The 21,869-nt window shown below is 41.1% G+C and overlaps 1 protein-coding gene across 4 annotated transcripts in view; it reads right to left on the reverse strand.

Moving 5' to 3' along the window:
- RORA (RAR related orphan receptor A) overlaps positions 1-21,869 on the reverse strand; it is a 347,716-nt gene that overhangs the window by 57,938 nt on the left and 267,909 nt on the right. Inside the window, exon 1 of one of the 4 annotated variants that reach the window (XM_079318131.1) lies at positions 3,877-4,204. The exons of 2 other annotated variants lie outside the window; for them this stretch is intronic. In XM_079318131.1, coding sequence (XP_079174257.1) covers positions 3,877-3,907 — 31 coding nt within the window. In that variant the 5' untranslated portion in view covers positions 3,908-4,204. Of the gene's footprint in view, positions 1-3,325; positions 3,421-3,876; positions 4,205-21,869 lie in introns of those variants that run through there. One more of the 4 variants, XM_079318132.1, reaches the window with a different exon arrangement.

Consider the following 21,869-nt stretch of genomic DNA (forward strand, 5'->3'; position numbering starts at 1 on the left):
GCTGACCTAAACAGGACAGAATCTCCTTACTTGAAAGGAGCATCCCCAACTGAGACTTGTACAGATCATGCAACTGCCTTTGATTTTCACAGAGCGAGACATAAAGACAGATTTCCTTTTTTACTTTTAAATCTCCAGAGTCTTTCAAAGAGCCTGAAAAGTACATTTCAGCAACAAACCTCAAACCAATCTTATCCTGTGAATGTAATGAAACAAATGTCTTAGATACAAGCAAGTCATTCAGATCAGTCATATAAAATTAAAGCAGCAAGAAAACAGCCTGTCAGCTAGCAATTCCAAAGGCCAGAATCTGTTAATATTTAGTCAACAGAAGTTCTGCACTGAAGTATTTGCTAGATTGGATTTAACTTTCAATAGTGCCAGAGAGAAGGTAAATTTAAACACACTTCAATTTGCAAAGCTACCTTTTTTTTTTTTTTTAAACTTATGGCAAGATATTTTTCCATAGGCATTTGTTTACTGGTGAAAAACACTGAGTAATTACCAACATGCTGGGAAGCTTTTTCCAGGATACATGACAAAAACACATCAAAAGGTCAGGCTTGAGAGACTAGAAAAGGCTCCCCCAAATGAAGCAGCAGTGCATGAATCCCTGTCTGGCCCCAGAGCAGGCTCTGCCTGCTCCACAGTGTGGGGGTCTCTCAAGGAAAGCACCTGGGCCAAGGGGACAGCAGCAGCAAGGGAAATGCTGCCTTGGGCTCAGCTGCACTTCAGGTTCTCTGGAAAAATGCAGCAGATTCCAAAAATCCTGTGCGCTAATAAGGAAACCGGTGGAGTCTTTCTCCTTAAACAAGTATTTTTTTAATGACTGAATTTTCATTTGGAGACACTGTCAGTAGAAAAGCTAGTTATATTTCCAGTGATCCAAATCAAAACTATTTCCCTTACAGCCTAGGAACAACAGATTCTAGTCATCTTGTCCATTTTCCACAAAACAGCAACAGACTGAACTTTACATTCACACAGCAGCAGTCAGGATTAGCAGCTCAAATGCCACCTTAACAGTAAATACACCTTGGTTGAAATAGCTTAGCAAATTTACATCAGCCTTCCCAGCAATCTCTATTTAGGAATGTGCATAAGAAAGATAATGTAACTATTGCCAGGTTCCTGTCTATACTTTATAACTCATCAGTGGACTGAACCCCTGTGTCCAGGCTGATGATAGCACAAGACAAGTACCTGGGCCTGGCTGGCACATCTCTGTACAAAGATATCAGAACATGGTACAATCTCCCTTGGTCTTGGGCTCACCTCTGCTTCTGCACTGGCCTGACAAACAAATCCCTGTTTCTACTCAAGCACAGTGATCTGCTCATCATTTCAGCACTTAGTACTATTCACCTTAAAGTCACCCCTAACGCTACTGCCAGGGTAGAGTCTCTGGAATAAGATCTGTACCCCTGACTACACCTGCAGAATGATCAGACTTCTCTGCAAACTTCACTGTGAGCATGCAAAGTTGCTGTCTCCCTGCTTAGCTGGCTTGCCTGAGTTACAAACCAAAAAAGCAAGGCTTCCCAGATACTCTACAGACTTACAGCAGTCAATAAATAGTTTCATAAAGCCCATCAGTCTAGAAAATACTTATTCAGTCATTCAACTCTCCCTGTTTTCTGAGAAATCAGTTAGAAAAAAAAACCTCTTTCTGCTCTGCCTGAAATGAGAAAGTTTCATTTCCTAACACACAGCCTGTCTCAAAGACATGCCCAGGCTCTTCCCTGGGCTGCTCTGTTCCCAGCACTCCAAGTGTATGAGTGCAGCTCTTGATGTGTGACAGCTGGCCCATTTTTATTCACCAAAACCCAGACACAGGCTCAGGCCTTTTCAGAATTAAAGAGAAGATGTTTGTCACAACATTGTGTTATAAGAAAAATAAAACAACTCGCAAATTAACTTCACATGGTATCAGTTTGGGCTATCTAAACAGCAATAGGAAAGGCATTTAATACTCCCCCTTTTCACCTAAAAAAGAAAATTAAACCCAGTATGAAAATCCCATATTCTCCTGAAGACCATAATTTTTTTGCATTTTTACTTCAGAACAGTAAAAGATTAGAAGACGCCACCACAGAATAGAGAACAAACAAGATACGCAATTCACCTACAGATTTCCCATTTTTCTCTTGTACTTTTGAGCTTAAACAAACTGCATTCCCTATTCTATTGGTCTGCTTCTCTCAAATCACAATATTGGCCTTTGGATTTATAATTTCATAGTAGTCAGAGCCCCTTTTAAGACAAGTGACAACACATTTCCTCCAGCTGAACCCTGTCCAGCAAATTAGACAAAGGATAAGGAACCAAAGAAGTTTTTCAATGCACTAGAAAACTAAATATTATGAAACATGAATTAAATGTACTATAGAAGTAGTCCGTAAGAAGTACAAAAATCTAAGCATTTCAATAATAAAGCCAGTAGGACCTACACTTTAAAATCCAAAAGCTGGGCTCTGCCAAGATTTTACACCAGTGTGGAAACTGTTTCAAATGAAAGTCCCAACAGTATAAAAATATATTTCCAAGTTGAATTGCTGTAAATCATTTGCCTGCTCTGCACCTTAAATCTCTGTCCAGAAGCACACAACAAAATCACACTCTTCAATTTTTTTGTGTGTGAACTTTCCTACCTTTTAAAAAAAAAAATTGTTTATTTAATTTCATGGTTTTAACAGTCTTATAATGGATATGCTGAAAGACTGTTACTAGAATATGTAGATTTCCAAAGGACTGCTAAAATATCCATGTAGTTTGAACTTAAAAAAAAATGCACTTCCTTTTGTTATAGATGCAAGTATTTGAATCAACCCAATTACATTTTCGTGCCAAATACATTCAGCATGGCTAATGATTAGTGAATATAATGCTTTTCTTTTTATTCACATAGGCTTCTCTCCAAGAAGAAAAGGAAACAAAGTAATTGAAAATTACCGCCCTTAAACACTACGCTGCTACTGCTGTGCGTTACCTAGTACCTTGCAAAGTGGGAAAAAGGAAACAGTCTCCAACTGAAGCAAGATTCAACATTCTTTTTTCAAGTAATTGATTTTTTTAAAGAGAAACTTTGTCTAAAATTCATTTGAAACATCACACATTTAGCGTTTCAGTTGGAGGCATTAAATTCAATGCCAACACTTGGAGTCTCTAGATTACTGTGACAAAATATTGCTTGTAAGCAAGACGGTTATTTGGTTTAGATTTTTTTTCCCTATAATTAAAAATCCCCAAACTTTAAAAATACTATAATGCAAAGCTCTACCGTGGGCTTAATTTTATTAGAAAGCAGGGCAGACTACAAACGTACCTCTAAACTTTTGGTATCTCATCAAGAACTTCGTTTGACTGTCCTCAGTCTGCTACTGCCCCTCAATAAGGACTCGAATCCACAAAAAGACAAAACTTCAGCTTAAGAAAAAACCAAATCACTAAGTAACTCTGGTCTTTCCTTTTATTCCAAAGCCTTTGAAAGATGAACAGCTGCCAGAAGACGGCACTTTAGCCCCATCAGCTATCCAGAGGATGCTGCGCGTCCTTTGCTCTTTGCTAGTCAGATTTTACAGAACACGTTTTCTTCATGCGTTTGCAGAAAGCCCAAGAACATCTCGCCTCCAGCCGCAGTCTCTGCCTGCCTGGCACACGGGCTCTCCCCTCTAACTCGCAGGCGCCGCTGGAAAGTGCAAAGCCGGACCCGGGGCTGCGGCACCGCGCCCCGAGCGCTGCCGAGCGCCGCCCGGGCCGGGAACGAGCGGCGGAGCTGCGGCCGGCCGCGCTCCCCGCCCGGGCCGGCAACGAGCGGCGGAGCTGCGGCCGGCCGCGCTCCCCGCCCGGGCCGGGCTCGCCCGCGGACGCGCCTACCTTTCATCGCGGCGAGCACAACGCACATCATTTGTCAGCGGCGAACGGCGGGGAGCGGAGCGCGGCGGGCAGGAGGCGGGGAGGGGAGGCGGGACGGGCCCTCGGCGTGAAGCGCCGCCGCCACCGCTGCCACCGCTGCCGCCGCCTCAGCAGCGGCCGCCACCGCCTGCCAGCGGAGAGCCGCGCCGCGCCGCCCTCCCCCGGCCCATATGAGGCTCCATGTGACCCGCTGACACCGAGCCAGCCCCGGCCCCCCGCCTTGTTTACAGCGCTCGCCTCGTCCCCTCCCCTGCCGCCGCCGAGGGGCGTTCAACGGGGCGCGCCCGGCGCGCAGCACCGCCCCCGCCGCCCGGGGCTGCACGGCACGGCACGGCACGGCACGGCCCGGGGCTCTGGGGGCACGGCACGGCACGGGGCTCTGGGTGCCCGGCACGGCACGGCCCGGCACGGCCCGGCACGGCCCGGCCCGGGGCTCTGGGGGCACGGCCCGGCACGGCATGGCCCGGGGCTCTGGGTGCCCGGCCCGGCACGGCCCGGCACGGCATGGCCCGGGGCTCTGGGTGCCCGGCCCGGCACAGCACGGGGCTCTGGGGGCACGGCCCGGCACAGCACGGGGCTCTGGGGGCACGGCCCGGCCCGGCACAGCACGGGGCTCTGGGGGCACGGCCCGGCAGAACAGCAGCAGCGGCAGCGCTCCCGCAGTGCGCCAGAGCAGCTCCCGTCCCTCGGGTCCCGGCCCGAGTGTTCCCCCACAGCCCCCCCGGAACAGTGTTTTAAGTAAAAAAATAACCGTATTGTCGCTACATCTCTTTGCACTTCGTAGTCGTTGACTTGATCGAGCAGAGCAGCGTTTATATTTTAAATGTCTGGTGATGGGTTCGTGCTTTCTTAGGATTTACTTGGAACGTCTCAAGCACGATGCCACTGCCGGAGTTTTCGTCTGTGCTATAGCATCAGATGTCACTGTGCTGTCAGTTTGTGAGATGAAAGTTTCGTGTTCATGGATATGCACACATCCACACTACAGGAGGGATAGCACGTGACTGAACACATACAGACACAAAAATAATCCAACCTATTAAAAAAACCCACACTTTACTGAGAATTTCATTAACAAAACCAGTATTTTTTCAAATTTCTGTCTTAGCCACTGGAATAAACTGTCACAAAACATAAAATCGCACCAAAAATTGTTGTATTATAAGCTGTTTAAGAAGCAACATAATATACCATTTAATCTAAATGAATCGGAAGTATTTAACGAAAATAAGGGAAAAAGGTTACAAACAGAAGCCACAGGAACCATCTTAATATTTGAAACAAAGCCCTATATTTAGAAACCCTTTATGAGATGAGAACACTGAAACAATCTGCTACTAAATGGCTCTTAATGGCTAAATCTTAACTATTTCTTTAAGGAATTCTTAATACAGTATATTATTTAAATGTGATTTGATCTAAGAGTACTTACCATTTATCAGTCTAGTCATTCAAGCCCCATTAATGCAAAATAATGTTTTAAATTTTCCTTATATATATTAAAAAAAAATAATCAAAAATTCCAAGAGCTAATCTGCTGCAGTAGTGTAAATTTAGCAGATATCTTTGTCATAAAATTTTTCACCTGTATCTTCTATCCTTAGACTAAGCTGCTCCTGTCAATAGCACATGTATAGTGAGATACTGCTCAGAAAATTTACAGTGGCAGACCTGCTCCCAGATGGGTTTGTGCTGGTGGAGTTTTATCTGCAGCACAAGCTGTAAAGTTGCAATGTACTGAACAGAAACCTTATAGACCATTCTGGGCTGAATCAAATGCCACTAACAGTGATGCTCAGAGCTCTTCAGAGCCTTGAAGATGCTGCTTTTACACATGGGCCAACTGTGGAATTTAGATGCAGCCAGAAAGCTTGAAGCACGCACGAGAGAAAAGAATGATGTCTTAATGTATTATAATGTGGAGTTAGATCTTTGTAAACATTTTAGTCTGACACAGCAAGTAATGTCAGACTGATGGCCTGAAAAATGTCACAGTCCATTAGCACTAGTTGTCTTGTCAGACATTTAACCTTAAGGTACACAGCATTACATTATTACTGATCTGGATTTATTTCCAGTCCAGCTGAAACGAAACTGGCAATCTGGAATGACATCCGATGTGCTAAATGGCTTCAGTAATAAGCAGATGACAAAGATTTACATTCTAACAAATGCCTTACAAAGGCTGCTTCATAAAATTATAAAAGATTTGTCATCAGAAATTTTAAGTGAGAAGAGCATACCTAAAATATTTTATTGTTGTCAATATCCCATCTAAAGCCACGTGCTGACTTTTGAATATGTAAACACATCCATTCACACTTTGGTTTACTGTCTCAGATGGACCTCATTATGAAAACTCCCATCAAAAATCCATTTCCTTCCCCATTTACCAAATTACTGCAACAGTGAAAGTCTCACTGGAGTTCAGATACTGTATCAGTGACAACACAATGTGCCACTCAAACAATACTGAGCCGAGTATTGCAGTACAATTGACAGGCACTTGCTTTCAGGGTTTCATTTGAACGACAGGAATGCTGCCCAGTTTCCAAAAGCTTGTCCTCTATCCTGCCTCTTCCTCAAGCCTTTGACAGATACCCATGAAATACCACAAGACTACAAGCTCTTCACAGGAGTGAGAAACTACACCCCAGGATACGCTCAATTCTTGCCATGATTTCTGCATTCCAAGACCTCCTGAACATGTCAAATGGATTTATTAATGGTTCAGACTGAGCAGTGGCCTGCAAATAGACCCTGTGCTCATCTTTTGAGCCATATGGCACAGACTAAGCACACCCAAACATCCAGGAACTACAAACATTAGATTGCTGCTTCAGGGATGGGAAGAGATTGGAGAACCTTCCCAGGTATTGTTCTGTATTGTAATGATATAGGTGTTCAGTTTGTCAGCCCAACCACAGGACTTTACAACAATCTGAGGGAAACAACTGTTTCTAGAAACCTTTTCAACCCTGCTGCAAAATCAAGAAGCATTAAATTGGTAACAGAGAAAGAGGAAACACCTATGGTAGCTATTAGCACTGGTAATGCAAGAGACTATTAATTGAGTATTCTAAGCACAGGACAGAAAACACTGAGAAGCTCTCCTCCTCTACCTCCTTTTAAACCTACTGAGCAAAGTAATAAATTCAGCTTCCAAGATGAACAAACAACTACTCCTAACTATGTGTTCAAGAACGTCTCAAACAGAAGCAGATTAAATGCAACTAATTAAACAAAGATATTTATGTTGTTCTAACTTGAAATGTGAGTGGGGAGAATTTCTGCAGACTGTTGGGTCATGTTTTGCATTCTTGCCTAAGTAAAGCTGCATGGTTAGGCTTAATTTAGGAATAATTTTGAGACCTCCTTATCACTAAAATTTAAGATTTGAATAATAAATATGGGGCACAACCACCACGCTTCTTCCCTACCTAGCACAGAGGCAAAAAAAGCCTTCTCAAAAAAAGAAAATGTGTCATGTAATCACCCCCATCTGAAGGAGGTTTAGCCACACGGGGTTGTTGTGAAGCTGAAGCTGTCAAACCACTCTGAGGTGCAGCATTTACCCACTGCTCTATCCCTGCTACAAACACAACTGCATGCAAACCCCTTGCAGGGCAAGGGCTGCATGCTGCATTCTCCTATGGAGATGAATACCTACTTACTGGGAAGGAAATGTGATATAACAATCAATTTTTCAATCAATTTCAATCAATTTATTCACATTTTCAGCTTTAGCAAAAACACCTTCTTCACTTTTTTTAAAATTACCTAGAGCTAGTTTTACATGTATGTGTTCACTTATTTAATGGGCTTAGACTGGCAGTATAAATCCACATAATCTTGCAAATTTTAAATTATTTTTCTGAAGTCTTCATAAGCCTGCAATGAAATACGTTCTTTCAAATGTCTAGGAAATTTTATATTGATTCAAATAGGCAGCAGTAACATTTAGAAATGCTCAAATGCTTTCTCCTTTTTGAAGGACTTCAAACACCTATAGAAAATGCTGAAAATTTATTTTCAACATTTAAAGAGCTCCTCTGAGGAGTTAAACTCTGCCCAGAGATGGTGACAACAGCTGCTGGTAAATGGAAGAAAGCAAAGCCTTTCTCCAATTGCAACCCAATGACATGCACTACTATCAGGCAAAGCATTCAGCTCCCAGCTTATATGAATGTTGTAGGTCTAGATGTGACCAGAGTTTAAAACAAATTCCAAGCATCAGAAGACTCTGTTTTTGCCCTTTTGGCTTCTTACTCAACAATAGCCATATGTGAAACCATGCAGGTGCAGTGATCACAATATCCTTGTTTACCAAATACACCTAAAACCAAGTGTGGGGAAACTGCAGCTATCTAGATAATCCTTCAAAACACAATTCACAATCCTGCCCACCCTGCTGGCAATCAATTTTTAAGTGGGCTTCCAACTGATATATACAACACTCTCAAAAAGAAAATGATTGCTCCCTAACACACAGCCCCTCTAGATTTAGTGATATTTTAGTCTCCGTTTATTTCTAGCCGTCCAAGTAGCACACTGTCCAAGATGAATCTAACTGAGCTTGTCCTCATTAAGTTGCCTCTTTTTCATCTATTTAAAACTGCTACTATGCTGACCCTGCAATCATTCCATTTTGCTTCAGACAAAATCCCTGCCTCAGTTCCTGCTGAGGAGGTGTGCTTCTGTGCTGCCTATATGTCTTAATCAAGTCACTTTAGAGACTCCTCCACAACTCCCAATTAAGTCCATTGCTCTCCCCAACTGCTGAATGGCTTGCTGTGCTTTGCTAAACAGCTGCTGCAGCTCTGCACCTGGTGAAAAGAAGTATGAGTTGACAAAATGTTTTGGGGTTCATCTGGATAAAAGGTAAGTCCAAAGTCATTATTATCAGCTAGGCACGCTGTTGGTGCAAAAGATTTTAAAGATCTAGTCAACTGAATTTTCACCCAGTTTCCTCTCACCTTGAAATGCCTTGAAAGGCTATCATATTTGCTGCTTTTCAGACTGCAAGGTAACAGCAGTACACTTTGGAAATAAAGTGATTAGAAAGATGACATTATCACCAATTCATCATCTGCCACCAACTGCAAATGGGGCCATGGAAAGAATACAAAGTTATCAAGATAGATAAAATTCACCTTGGTAGCCTCCCCCTTTTGCCTACATCTAAAAGAGCATTATGAAGTGATTGATACTGGATTATTGATTATGCTGCCACTGCAGAGTCCCTGTTTGATCTCAGAAAGATTCTCATTTATACAGTTCGGAAGGATCAAATCTTCCTACAACATCCTGACATTAATGTTGCCAAAAAGCAGGAATTGTTTGAGAGCTGTTAGAGCTCACTTCTTAATAATCTTACCAGGGTATTTGGCCAATTGAGCAAAGGTAACCCAAGAACAGCTGTAAATATGCCAACATTTAAATTAATTCATGTCATGCCCAGTGACAGTCAAACCTCTCTCTTATGCTACATGAGACCAGCAAACAAATTTTGCCCATTTTCAACAATGTGATTAATAATGTGAGCATTAGTAGGACAGATAAACTGTGCTGGACACTCAGAGAACTAATATGGAAATTATTTTTCTTTCATAGCAAGTAGAAGCATCTGTCCAGTCAAGCAAACCAAGCAATGATTCTGCATTATTAAATACTCTTTTTATAACTATGGATATTTCAGTTGGTAGTGCCACATGTCAATAGTGGGTTTACTGCTTTCTAGGACAATTAAAATTCCACGTTGGGACTCTCTCCAGAATTAAGTCTTCAGGTCACAGTTATATGGGCTTCTAAGCCTGACCCCCTCTTTTCCAGCACAGTTCTTAACAGAGGGGAGGGGTAAATATTGTGCTTTAGCATTTTCCTCAGTTCCTCCTCAGATTAATACTAAGCTCCAGAACAGAAATATTGGCAAATCCAACATATTCTCTGATCATGTACTAATAGATCACTGCTAATTTCTCTCATTTCTCACTTCTTCAAACTTTAGAGCCACATCAGCAGCCTTCACTTCTGATATCCTCCTCCACAGCACCATTACATTCTCAAAATTATCAAATAAAATTCATTACTTCTGATTCCATTAGTAAAAAAAAATAAATGACACTTGATTATGGCTTTTAAGGCTTCAACTTAAAAGAAAACATAAACTTTAATGATCTATTTTCAAAAGTCAATACATATTCAACTACTGTACTTCAAACAAACAAAACACTGCATACCTACTTAGAGTGGTAAATAAACGATGATACAGTTCCTGGGCATGAAATCCATACACATAATTCCTTTGCATAATTCTGATTATTAGACATGATAACATGACACTGTTGAAGGATACTAGACTTTAATAGAAGCAAAATAATAAGATGATTCACTTACAAAGGAAGGTAATTGTTTGAGAGCACTGTTTTGCTAATAATCACCAAGTTCAGCGAACACCTGCACAGTATTCTAAACTGATAAATTTGATTACAAAGCAGAGCAGAGTACCTATAGAGAATCATCTATTGCTTCATCTAAAATAGAGTTTTATAATCTGCATTTGTATTAATTTAACTCATGACAGTATTTTTTCTTATTTAGAAAGCAAAACAAGGGAAGGATTTAGAAACCTTCTCATTTTCTGTTTTAGTAATTTGATCTGAGCTATTAGCACTTGCTTGATAAGAATAATTTTAAACTCATAATTTAAATCTTATTACCCTACACATCTTACAGAAAAGAAAGTGCCAAGCATTTTCCACATAGGCACATCATTCCTGATTATTTCAATTCCATTTTAAAGGATCTTTGACAGGGCTACTGAAAGTCCTGTTGAAGAACAAGGAAACATTATGATATTCTTTCCCCATATCCCTTTCCAGAGCATGAAATATTAGAGACATTTCTAATGGAATTAAGGCTGATTTTAGATCTGTTAATCTTTACTTTAAGGCTGCTGTAGCTGGGGAGGTTACCTCTGGCACAGGGCAGTTGTCTGGTCAGGTTCTGAGACATGCACCTCTGTTCTTAAAACACAAATTTCTTCACTCTTTGCCCATGTATTGCAAGCATTTACTATACAAGCTACAATTTGCAAGACAAATTGAGAATTTCAGTACTGGATTGTTTGGATTTTTAAGTGTCCAATAATTCAACAATGCTTTTAATGATTCTATTCATTCTTAGCTAAAGAGCAAAACATTAGTGGTTTTTTTTAAAACTGACTTCTGAAAGTAATTTTAAAAGTCTTTACTGACTTTTTGGGGGGTCTGTTTCTACCAACCAGTGCTTTTGCTATTTTAAGAGTCATTTATCTGCTCTCCAACATTTATATGATGAAATTGAAGGGAAAAATTTATAAAGCCTATTTAAGGAAAAAAAAAAAAAAAGAAGGAGCTAGTTTTCCTGACACAAGAACTAATTCTCATATCTGCCCCCAAAAACTCCATGCAGAATCATTGTCTGTATGAAAAAAGAGGCTGTTGGGGTTCACATGAGGATTGTAGCCAGCATGGTAATTAAAAAATAGACAGGCCTGCCATTTTTCCTAAATGCAAAAAGTGCTGTCTGTCAGGAGAAAATCAGAATATGTTTCATACTGCTATAGCAAAACCTGTAACTTCAGAGGTGCATCACCAATAGTTGGTGAGCACTGATGATCCCACTAGTGTATCATTACATATTATCACAGATGTTTCTGCTCCTTTAAAGGCTCAGACACTTGTTTCCACTACTGGCAGTGCTGATTCCAGTTATTTCCCAGCCAGACATTCAGATGCTTCACACATTTGTTTTCTCATGAAAACAGAAGGAAAACTTCAAAAAGCACAACCTTGGCATTAGTTGGTCCTACCAATATTATGGTAGTTTCTTGGTAATTTTATCATGTTCCATGATACTGAAGAGGATACAAACATCCAAAATTGTGAAATAATGTTCTGCCACACTTTGTATGCTTGTTGCTGGAGATGTGACAGATTACTGATGTGATTCAAAATCCAGCAAAGGCATAAAAAGAAAAGACACTGGTAGCATGAGTAGCAGAATGTCTGTGTGCTTCTCACTCTACTAAGTCAGGTGAAGTCTCACTAGAAATAGGCCTAATTATTCTGCCACCTGATGAAAATAATCAATAGGCAAGGAGTGGCAAAGGCAGCACGATAAGAACTGCTGGAGTACAGAGGTTTTGCTGGAGTACAGAGGTTTTACAGGAGTGAGGATTAGGATACAGCAACACTGCAGTACCTTGGTGCTCACAGTGCTGTTACAAAAACCCATCCCAAACACAACTAAGTCAGATCTGAAAGTAGTATCTCGCCTTTTTAAAGGATATTATTAGTTTACTTCTGATTATTACTTTTCCCTTATCACTAGGACAAATCAATATTACACGAATATTGTTATTCCTTGATGTTGATCCTGAGTTTTGCCAAAGGGGATTAGTGGGAGCAGGGTGCTTGGTTTCCCCTGGCATTAGGCAGTGCTGCAGGATGTGAGTCCACCCTGTGTGCACAGCACCCCACACATGCATGCCAGCTGCATCCCTGCACAAGCTGCATGTGCAGCCAGGGCTGGCAGGGCAGTGATGCTCCAGATCCCTGTCAAGGCACCTGCAGAAATGGGGCAGGACTGTCACCAACTGCCTGACTTCATCAGGTCTCTGCTGAATTGCTGTTCCTAAACTAGAATTGCTGGGTTAGGGGAGTTTTCCTCCATAATCTATGAAACCAACCCTGTGCTGTCAGTGTCATAGTTTGTGTTCAGGTTTGGAAGACAGTTTGAATAACTGTGTGCACCATCTTCCCCTCTCTGATTCTCATAGCAAACATGGTGTGACAAGATTAAAAAAGGCAATACAGAGAATAAAAAAGCTTTCAATCAATCTAAGAAGTGTGGAAAACATTAATTTTGTGATTAGTAAATACTAACCAAGTCTTTTTCCTGGTTTCTGCATGGCTAGATATGGATCCTCATTTGCTGTCTCAGCATACTTTGTTCAAATGTAAGTATGATACAATAGTTTGAGACTAAGACTAAAGATCAGAAACTTAGCAATGGAGCTTATGTGTTTCATGAGGTGTCAGATGGCCTGTAATGGAACATTTGGAGTACAATTCAAACAGATCTGAGGCTGTAAGAGTTATTTGACAGTGAGTTAATGAGAGCACTCCTTTATAAAATGAAGAACTGCAGAGTACTTTTATTGAAACATACACTTTTTGAAAAGCATTTACTATGGAAACCAAGTTCTATTAAAAGATCCAGAATACAAGGGAAACCACAGGTATGGCATCTGAACCAGCTTTCTGACCAGAGAAAAAAGAATTTTAAAGCTTGGTGGTAGGGGGTGATTGGATAGGAAGATAAAAAATCCCTGTTTAACAAAAGCAATGTTGAAACTTGCAGTTTTTAGTGATGAAGAGCAAGCTGTTGCACTCCTCCTCTATATGCACTTCCCTGGCTTGAGAATTTTTCATTATAGTGGGTTTTTAAAAGACTGAGCCATTTAGAGTGGTTTTTTACTCATCATAGGGAATTTTTAAGCTCTCCTGGTCATTTGCCTAGCTGACCTCCCTTTAGACAAGTGCTGGCAACAACATCACAGAAAGGAAAAGAAATCAGCTCCACCAGGAATATCTGGATGAGCCAGTGGAGGTGCAAAGTAGAAACTCTGCTGTGGGGTAATACAGACCTGGTGCAGGCTCCCAAAATCATCACAAAGCAAGAGCCTTTCATCTCTGGGAGCCCCAAACTTACAGATTAAACTGCCATGTACTAATGATCAATAAAACCCATCAGAACATAGATAAATGGGCTCTCACTGAGAGCTAACAGCGCTGTTTATACACCTGAAATGTACTTTCATGTGCAGACCTGGAAGGTGGTGATTTCCTTTGTTCTCTGCATCTGCAAAACCAGCTTCATGCAAAAGATTTAGTAGTTACAAGGTCACAAAGGTGCACTACCCATAAATACAGTGTCAAAATATGTATTTTGTAAAGAAGGAGGAGGAAAAAAAAAAGCCCACTTTAGAAAAACAATCTACTGGGTCTGTACATCAGATCTAGATGGAAAGAAAATCTATGCTGCTTTGCAACTTCTTTTTAACCAGGTGAACTGAAAATGTGCTGAGCTACACATTTCAATATTACATGCCCACACCCAAAGGGTGCACAAGGAGTGGAGAGGAACAGGACAGCATGTTCTTTTTTTCAAATTGCACCTATTATCTAATATACCAGCAGAAACATTTCCCACAATAATGATATGCATATGTCTCAAAAGCTGTTTATTTGGCAACCTTGATGTATTTAAAGCATTAGATTTCAATGAAATTTAAAACATTAAAGCATTGCCTGGCATATCACCTTGCTAGCTTATTGCAATGATTTAGGCAAAAAAAACCAGAGCCATCTTCTGTCTATATTGTAAACATAGCAAAAAACAAGAATGGATTGTCACTTTCCAGATGAATTTATATAGCTTTAGAATCACAGACTGTTTACATGGATGACACAGACTAAAGTGTTTGTCCTGCATCACAATACTCTTAAGTGAAGACAGCTGGATTCTATTCTACCAGGAACATCACTGCCAACCAAAATTCAAATGAGGAAAACAGTTATCATTGAAAAAAGTCAAAGAAGAGGCAGAACTGGATGCAACTAGATCACAGATTGTGTTTGAGAAGTTGAAAAAAATATCCAGAACTACTTGCAAATTGAATGAATTAGATGTGAAAGGAAAACAAAAATGTTGTGCTTGGAGCTGCCAAAGAGACAAATGGCTCCATCAATAACATCAGCAATTCTTTTCCACCTTCAGTCAGCCAGGAGGAAGCAAATGGTACCTTTTGGGTGCTGTGCTGCTCCTGGTGTTTTTGCAGACCAGGCCAGCAAGCTTTGCAGGGAGTTTAGAGAACACTTCCTCTTGCATATGATGTGCAGAAGACTTCATTGTGCACTTGGGAGGAGCACTTATTTCAGATTACATCCAAAAAGCATCAGCACAGCCCTGCAGCTCTGGGTGTTCAGTTCTTCACCTGGACATCCTGCAGGATGGGTCTCAAACACCTTTGGCAAGTGGCACTGATATTGATGTGCTGGTTTCACTCCTCTAACAGAGAACTGCCCCAAATACTTGAGGGCAAACTTTTGAAAAGATCCATACTGCAGGAGCAGTTAAAGAATTATGTAAAACAAAATACTCCATTCAGCTTACAGCCCAACAGAAAATACATTTCAACACAGAAAAAAGCTGCTAGGAACCTTCATATATTTATCTCCTGTGGCTTCTCTTTGGGACAGAAATGACCACAGTGCCAAATGCACAGCATATCAGTGATTACCCAGTCCTATTTATAATTCCCATGTGTCAAACAACTATGACAGAAGGCTCACCATAAAATCCCTCATTTCCCATTTATAAATAATACAGAGTTTGCTGAAAGGATTCCACAAATAGGAGCACTGCACATCTGCAGTAACATAGGAAACTCAGCAAATGTGCATTATTGGCAAGTATTTAAAATACCTATAGGCAAGTTTGTGGTTTGTCTATGGCTGCATTTAGTGCAGCTTGCATGATCCAATCTGTGCATATTTACTGGGTGTAATGTTACTATATTTACATTACTAGCATATCCAAATATATTTTTGGGAGGGTAAAACACTGAGGGAGTGGTGACTGAGTCAGGATCCTACATATTAGATTTCCATTTGGAATAAGTTTCCCAAGGCATCTAATTTCACTTGCAGCATTGTATGTCTGGGACTTCTCAGCATCTAATTGATGGAAAATATGATGTCTGTGTTTTTTATTCAATTCCTAAAAGACATTCCTTTTATAAGTACTTTAGTCAGGTATGCCAGCAGACTTTTGGTATTGCCATACCAAAGAAAGCATGCTGGATTTTCCACAATGGGCATAAATTCCTGCAGCTGCTGGGTCTTGGCTTTTTAAACTATTGACAGTATGTCCAGCAATATACCCTTAAGCATCAAAAAGTATCTGGAACATCAGGTATTTGAAATTAATTTCCTAAAGGTCTGTATGGTTCAAAAGAAATTCCTGAGTTAAGATTGAATCCTGCAGGAATGAGAGAAAAGAAAAACAAAATATCAGAAAATCTGTTGCCAACTTTGACACAACGAGAAGGAATGAGAAATATCTACAGAGAAGTTCATTTTTAACACTGAGTCCCTGGTTGGGGAGGTATGTCAGAAAGAAGGATTTTTCTAGGAGAAGTAGAGGTATTTTTAATTTCAGTTTACAAGGATCACATTTGCTCCTGATTGCATTTTACAGTAGGAAATACTTTGTCTCTGAACCATCAGACTGAAATCTGATACTGCAGGAGCACAGTCAGAAGCCCGGGGATGGGTACCTGCTTCATTATCATCTTCATTCCAAATTAGACCAGCAGAATGGACCCAAGGGAGATGAATTACTGTGCAGGACTAGAATACAGCTGGCATGCCTCTGCTGTATGAAAAGGATCACTTTATCTGGACTTGGATCACAAGAAGGATCAGCAAGAAAAACTGTTGATGAATTTAAAGGAAGAGGAAAACTAATGTCAATAGAACATGTGACCAGGAAAAGAAATGGATAAATCCACAGCACCAGTTGCAGTTACCAAATCATCTCTTTGGGTCTGCTTTGCTCCAGCTATTGGCAGGGCCAGCACACACTGCAGAAGGGGTTGTGACATTCAGCTTCTTAGCAGGCTATTCAGCAGCTCAGTGATCCACCCAGAGCTGCTGCTCTGATCAAAGCCCACCCACGGCACAGCAGATGAAAGAACATGCCAGCCAAGGTGCTCCAATTGCTGTTCAACTCCAGAGCAGTAACAAACAGCTTATCATAAATTACAGATTCAAAACCCAACCAACTTTTTTGCATAAGTGGGAAATAAATTACATATGTGATTTTTGAAAACAAAGTTAGGAGTTCTGGCTTTGTATTTACTTTGCTTCAGGAATGCACAACTCAAAAGCTGAGATTGTAAGCTAGCAATTCAGACATGCTTATTTGTAAACTAAGGACAGTATTGATCACATTAAGACAAGAGTTTAAGGTCCTGCCATCACTACAAATAACTCCTATTAAGTGAGTGTATAATGGCAGGACAGATTTTCCCCATTTTCAGCATTTATAGCATTGAAAGCACTGCTCAGGGAATGTCAGGATTTATTAACAAACCAAGATTGCAAACAATCTGTATTCCAGGAAGAAAAAACTATATGAAACTGCCATCTCCCACTTGTTGTACAACATAGACAAAATTCAATTAAACCCATGTGAACAAAGTTTCAGACACAAGTACAAAACCAAAGATGTTATTACACAAAAGGAACAGCTCCTTCAGGAAAAGATGAAATCAATGCACTTAACTGTGGGGGCCACAGAACTGGCCATGGAAACCCTCCTCCTTTCCTCTGGAGGACCAGCCTCTAATCCATAACCCTCTGGTTATGGAGAGCAAAAAGACTGGGCTCTAGGATCCTTTGCTGCTTTATGTTGATTTCTTGCACCCCATTGGTCCTTCCCCTCTGCTCCACCCCTGCACTCCCACCTGATTGGTCCCAGTGTTCTGTCCCACATTTCACTATTCCTATATAAACCCCTCTTGCCCCTGTCTCTTTGGTCTTTTGTCCCTGTGTCTCTTTGAAAATCAAGCAATAGAAAGCCACATCTACTTATGTTCCTTCTGTGAATGACTTTTGTGGATATAAATCAAATGCCAGGTGAGGATAAGAACTCAATAACAATTCCTACAGAACCAAGGCTTATAGCTTCCAACCACCTAAGTCCATGCAGACCATAAAAGCCAGTATCCTGTAGGAATATTCAAGCAAGCTCCAAACAAGCTGATACATGGAATACAAATATCACCTCTAGCTCACTTTTCAGCAAGGTTTCAGCTGGAACCTGAACAGTCAAGGATGCTGACAAGGATGACTGAGCTGGAGAAGCCTGGATAATACATTGCACAGGCTTACTGTAAGGAGCTTTAAAATAGCTTTAATTAATAACCATCACTATGGACTGCACTTAGATTTTCACCAAGTAGTTCTATGCCCTGCAACATTGCAGCAGTGCTGACTGCTGGTGGAGATTTACTGGAGATGAAACAAAAGTTCTAAAGTTTATCTTATAATCTATCAGTTGAGGGCATGAGAAGGAAGGGGGCTTAGAGCTCAAAAGCAGGAGAGAAAGTTTTCCTCATTCAGGGAGTTCTTGAATAACAGCTCTTGATTTGGCTTCATGGGAAAAGGTCTGAGAGTTCATAAGTCTGGAGAGCACCAGGAGAGATGTGTGCTTTCCCTAGATCCTTAGAGAGATAAAGTTAATTCCTATTCCAAAGAATGCAAGAAAAGAAGGTTTCTAATTTGGGATGGGCAGGGCCATGAACACTGTGGAGTGCAGCCTTTGACACGTTCACCCTGGACTATTACAGAAGAGATAACACTTGCATTCAGTTTTTCTCCTTCAAACATGGTCTGAATGGAACATACAAAGTGTTTCCTCATCATCCCATCACACATGTGGCGAGCTCTTGGCACACACAACTAGCCTGTTTGCCCAAGGAAAACACACACACACACCTATGCAAATACAGCCCATGGCAGGTTTCTTCAATTATCATGTCTCAGTCTCTCATTGCAAACCCTCAAGAAATCCTAATTTATTCTGGCACCGTTGCTTTGATACTTTCATTTTGCAGCTAGTGGACATGAGACAACTAGAATTAGATATGCCCTTGCCCAAGTCAGACAAAAGTTTATGGCCAACTATGTTCTCATTAGTTTTCTGGCAGAGATTCTGGAACTATTGCTGGCCTGTACGTGCCTGCATTAGCAAATGGTGTGCATAATGTTCCTACCACATATCTAGCTGGAATCTGTTCTGGCTATGGCTTCTACCATTTTGAGTATTAAACATGCCTTTGACAGGTTTAGGTGAAATTTTAAAAACAGTTTCAGGAAGACGTGCTCAGATAAATTCTACCTCAACAAAATTTGGTTCCAGTTTAAACAGGACATTATATAAAGTCAAGTCATGTTTGGAATATCAGAAACTACATTACTAAATTTTGCAATTTCTAAGCAATTAATACTTTGGTTAATAAGTCAGAGACCTTCAGACCCCATTTCCATTCTGTGTGTGTCAGTCAGGTTAACAAAACCCAGAGCAGAAAGAACGAATTGCCTGGCCCTGTGCTCATCCTCAATATTCCTGTCACAGAGTCATTTACCTCTGGTGCTGACTTCACAGAATGCCAGTCTCATCATGAGCTAGTGCTGGCTTAAAAACACAGATGCACTCAAAGTGTGACTCAAACTGCAGTTCTGGAGAGGCTGCCAGGCACAGGAAATCCTTATCTGTATTATACATTGATCCCCATCAGCTGGACAGCAGTGTTACCTTCCTGTGTGTGCAGGGGCTATTAAACTCCCTTGGGAGAAATCCACATTCCTGAGATACACAGTAAAACTTGGCCACAAAGAGCAGCTGTGCAGTACAGATAGATGGCAAGACCTGCAGTGGTAGGTGAGGACAGTTGCTTTTTCTCTTCTTTTTTATTTAACATCATAAATCCATGTATCAAGAATTAATCCTGTCTTCTCCTCCAAGAGATAGATTTGGTACAGTTTTGTTAAGGAAGAAAGGGACAAGTCTTGCAGAGAGATAATAAAACCAGGCACTGCAGAGCAGTGATTATTCTGCCTGCAGAATTGGCCTCTTTTGGGAAGGTGCAGGGTAGCACATAAGAAAATAAGTATGTTTAGGATGGGTCTGAGAGAGAGAAAGAGACAGGATCCTCTTCTGCCTGAATCTCTCTAAGGAAACCTCTCTTTCCTTGGAACCACCTTCCTCTTGTCACTTAAGCAGAAAGAGTGACTGAGGAAGACCAGTAACAAGACAGGAGCTTCCTGAAGAGGAGGCAAGGGTGGTATTTAGACAAACCAAAAGTTCTCATGTTCATTATCTTCTCACCAAATGAAGTCTTTTTACCCACCTGTGCATTGTTCTCATCCAGTTGCCCTACTTCTGTTCATTATGTAGCATTCATTAACTGGTCCTAGGGATAGCAATTGAGAATGAGTAATTATCTCCCTAGTACAAAGAATAAGGGTCAGATTCTTAAAGGTGACTGCTGGAGGTTTAAAAAAATAGAAATTAAAAAACAATCAGGCCTATTTTGTCACTTGGTGGTGCATAAAGAACCTGGATTTAAAGAAAGAGATACATTTTATTTTCAGTATAAAATTTTTGCATTACCAAAGCAGACTTTGATGAGACCCTCACAGATTTCAGAGGCTCTGTACTGCCAGCTCTCCTTCCACCCAGATATCTATGGTCACTCTGTGTGCCCTTTATTCAGGTCAATTTAGGTACCAGTGCTAAACCAGTTTCCACATCTGTCTCAGTAAAACACATTCCCACACCTCCAGCCATGGTGATTTAGAGCAGCAGCAAGCTGTGCTAGCACAGTTTACCAGTGACTGAAGGGCAGAGCTAAGGCCACTGAAGGATTATTCACCTGGAACACACCAAGCTTGTGCTGTTGTGAGGTGGCTGCTGTTGTTACTCATGCTAAGTTGTTCTTTATTGCAACACAAACTTTCCTGGCTGAAAATACTGTCATTGTTATACTTTATTTTAGTATTCCTAGAGTGGTCTCCTCACTAGGAATTACAGAATGCTGAATCACAATGATCCACCAGCCTACCAGGGGCAATTCCAGCCCAGAAAGTTTTGAACACCACCACAAAGGTCTCCTTTGCAGCAGTGCAGTGAATGTTTTAGATACTTCATTTTTTCCTTCATCACAAAACACAATCTTACCTTCTCTCAACACTCCTTCCAAAATACCAAACAGTGCTTCTTTTGGCAAGTGGCAGGGCCTGGCCTTCTGCACAGAAAATAATTTTCCTAATAATAAATATAACTATGTTCTATATAAACAATAATGTAAAAGGCTTTCCATTGAGGAAGGAAGGGAAGAAGGGCTTTCCAAAGTAATTTTTTAATGTTTCATGAAGCAGCTATTAGTAAGGACAAGCCTGGATTTCATGATAGGAGAATAGACAGAAGGGAAAAGATCACATTAAGAAGTATCTCATTAAGTTCTGTAGCAAGGGGGAGAGAAACAAATTTGCAGAGTGTGAGCTACACAGTACAAAAACATTTTCTGACTGGGAACTGTTAGCATTAACACAAAAAGAATGTTAAGTAGCATCATCAATCAACATTACTTGTTCCCTCCTAAAGCAGCCTGAATTAAATCTCTGTCTAAAAGCAGTACATTTCTTACAGTCCAGATATCTACACAACAAAAAGTTGCTAATAGAAAGTAAAGCAGTTAAACTGAAGAGTCAGCAGGGGCTACTTTGTCTCTCAGAAACTTCAATTAGCTGACTGTGCCAAATGTTTCCCTATTTGCAGATGTTGCCAGCAGCTAAAAAGAAAAATAAGAAGCATACTTGGGAAACAAGTAGGACCCAGTGGGTCTGTGAAACAATTGGAAAGTTTCCTCTGAGGAGAGGGATAGCCAGCATGAAGGACTCTCACAGGACAGGAGAACACACAGCTGGAACTGGGGTGATCAGAGCACTGAGCAGGGCTTGGAGAAGGAGGGAAGGGCTCCCCTGGCCCATCCCTTGTGTGCAGGAGGAAAGAGAAAAGGCTCCTGTGTCCCTGGGAGAGCAGTGCCCACCCTCAGAGCAGCAGCACAGCCCTGCTGGGGGCTCAGCTCCAGAGAGCTCAAAACTGCCCTGGAACTGCAGCAGCAAAAACACAAAGCACTGGAAATTGCTGACCAGGGATAATCAGACTGATTTGGCCAGAAAGGTGTGGGACACATTCACACAACACCACAGCTGAGAGCTGGGGAAGGATTTGCATCCCTTCAGTTTCCCTGTCTTGGTTCTCCTCCTAGGGATGAG

The sequence above is a fragment of the Erithacus rubecula genome (assembly GCF_903797595.1).
Source record: "Erithacus rubecula genome assembly, chromosome: 14".
Lineage (NCBI taxonomy): Eukaryota > Metazoa > Chordata > Aves > Passeriformes > Muscicapidae > Erithacus > Erithacus rubecula.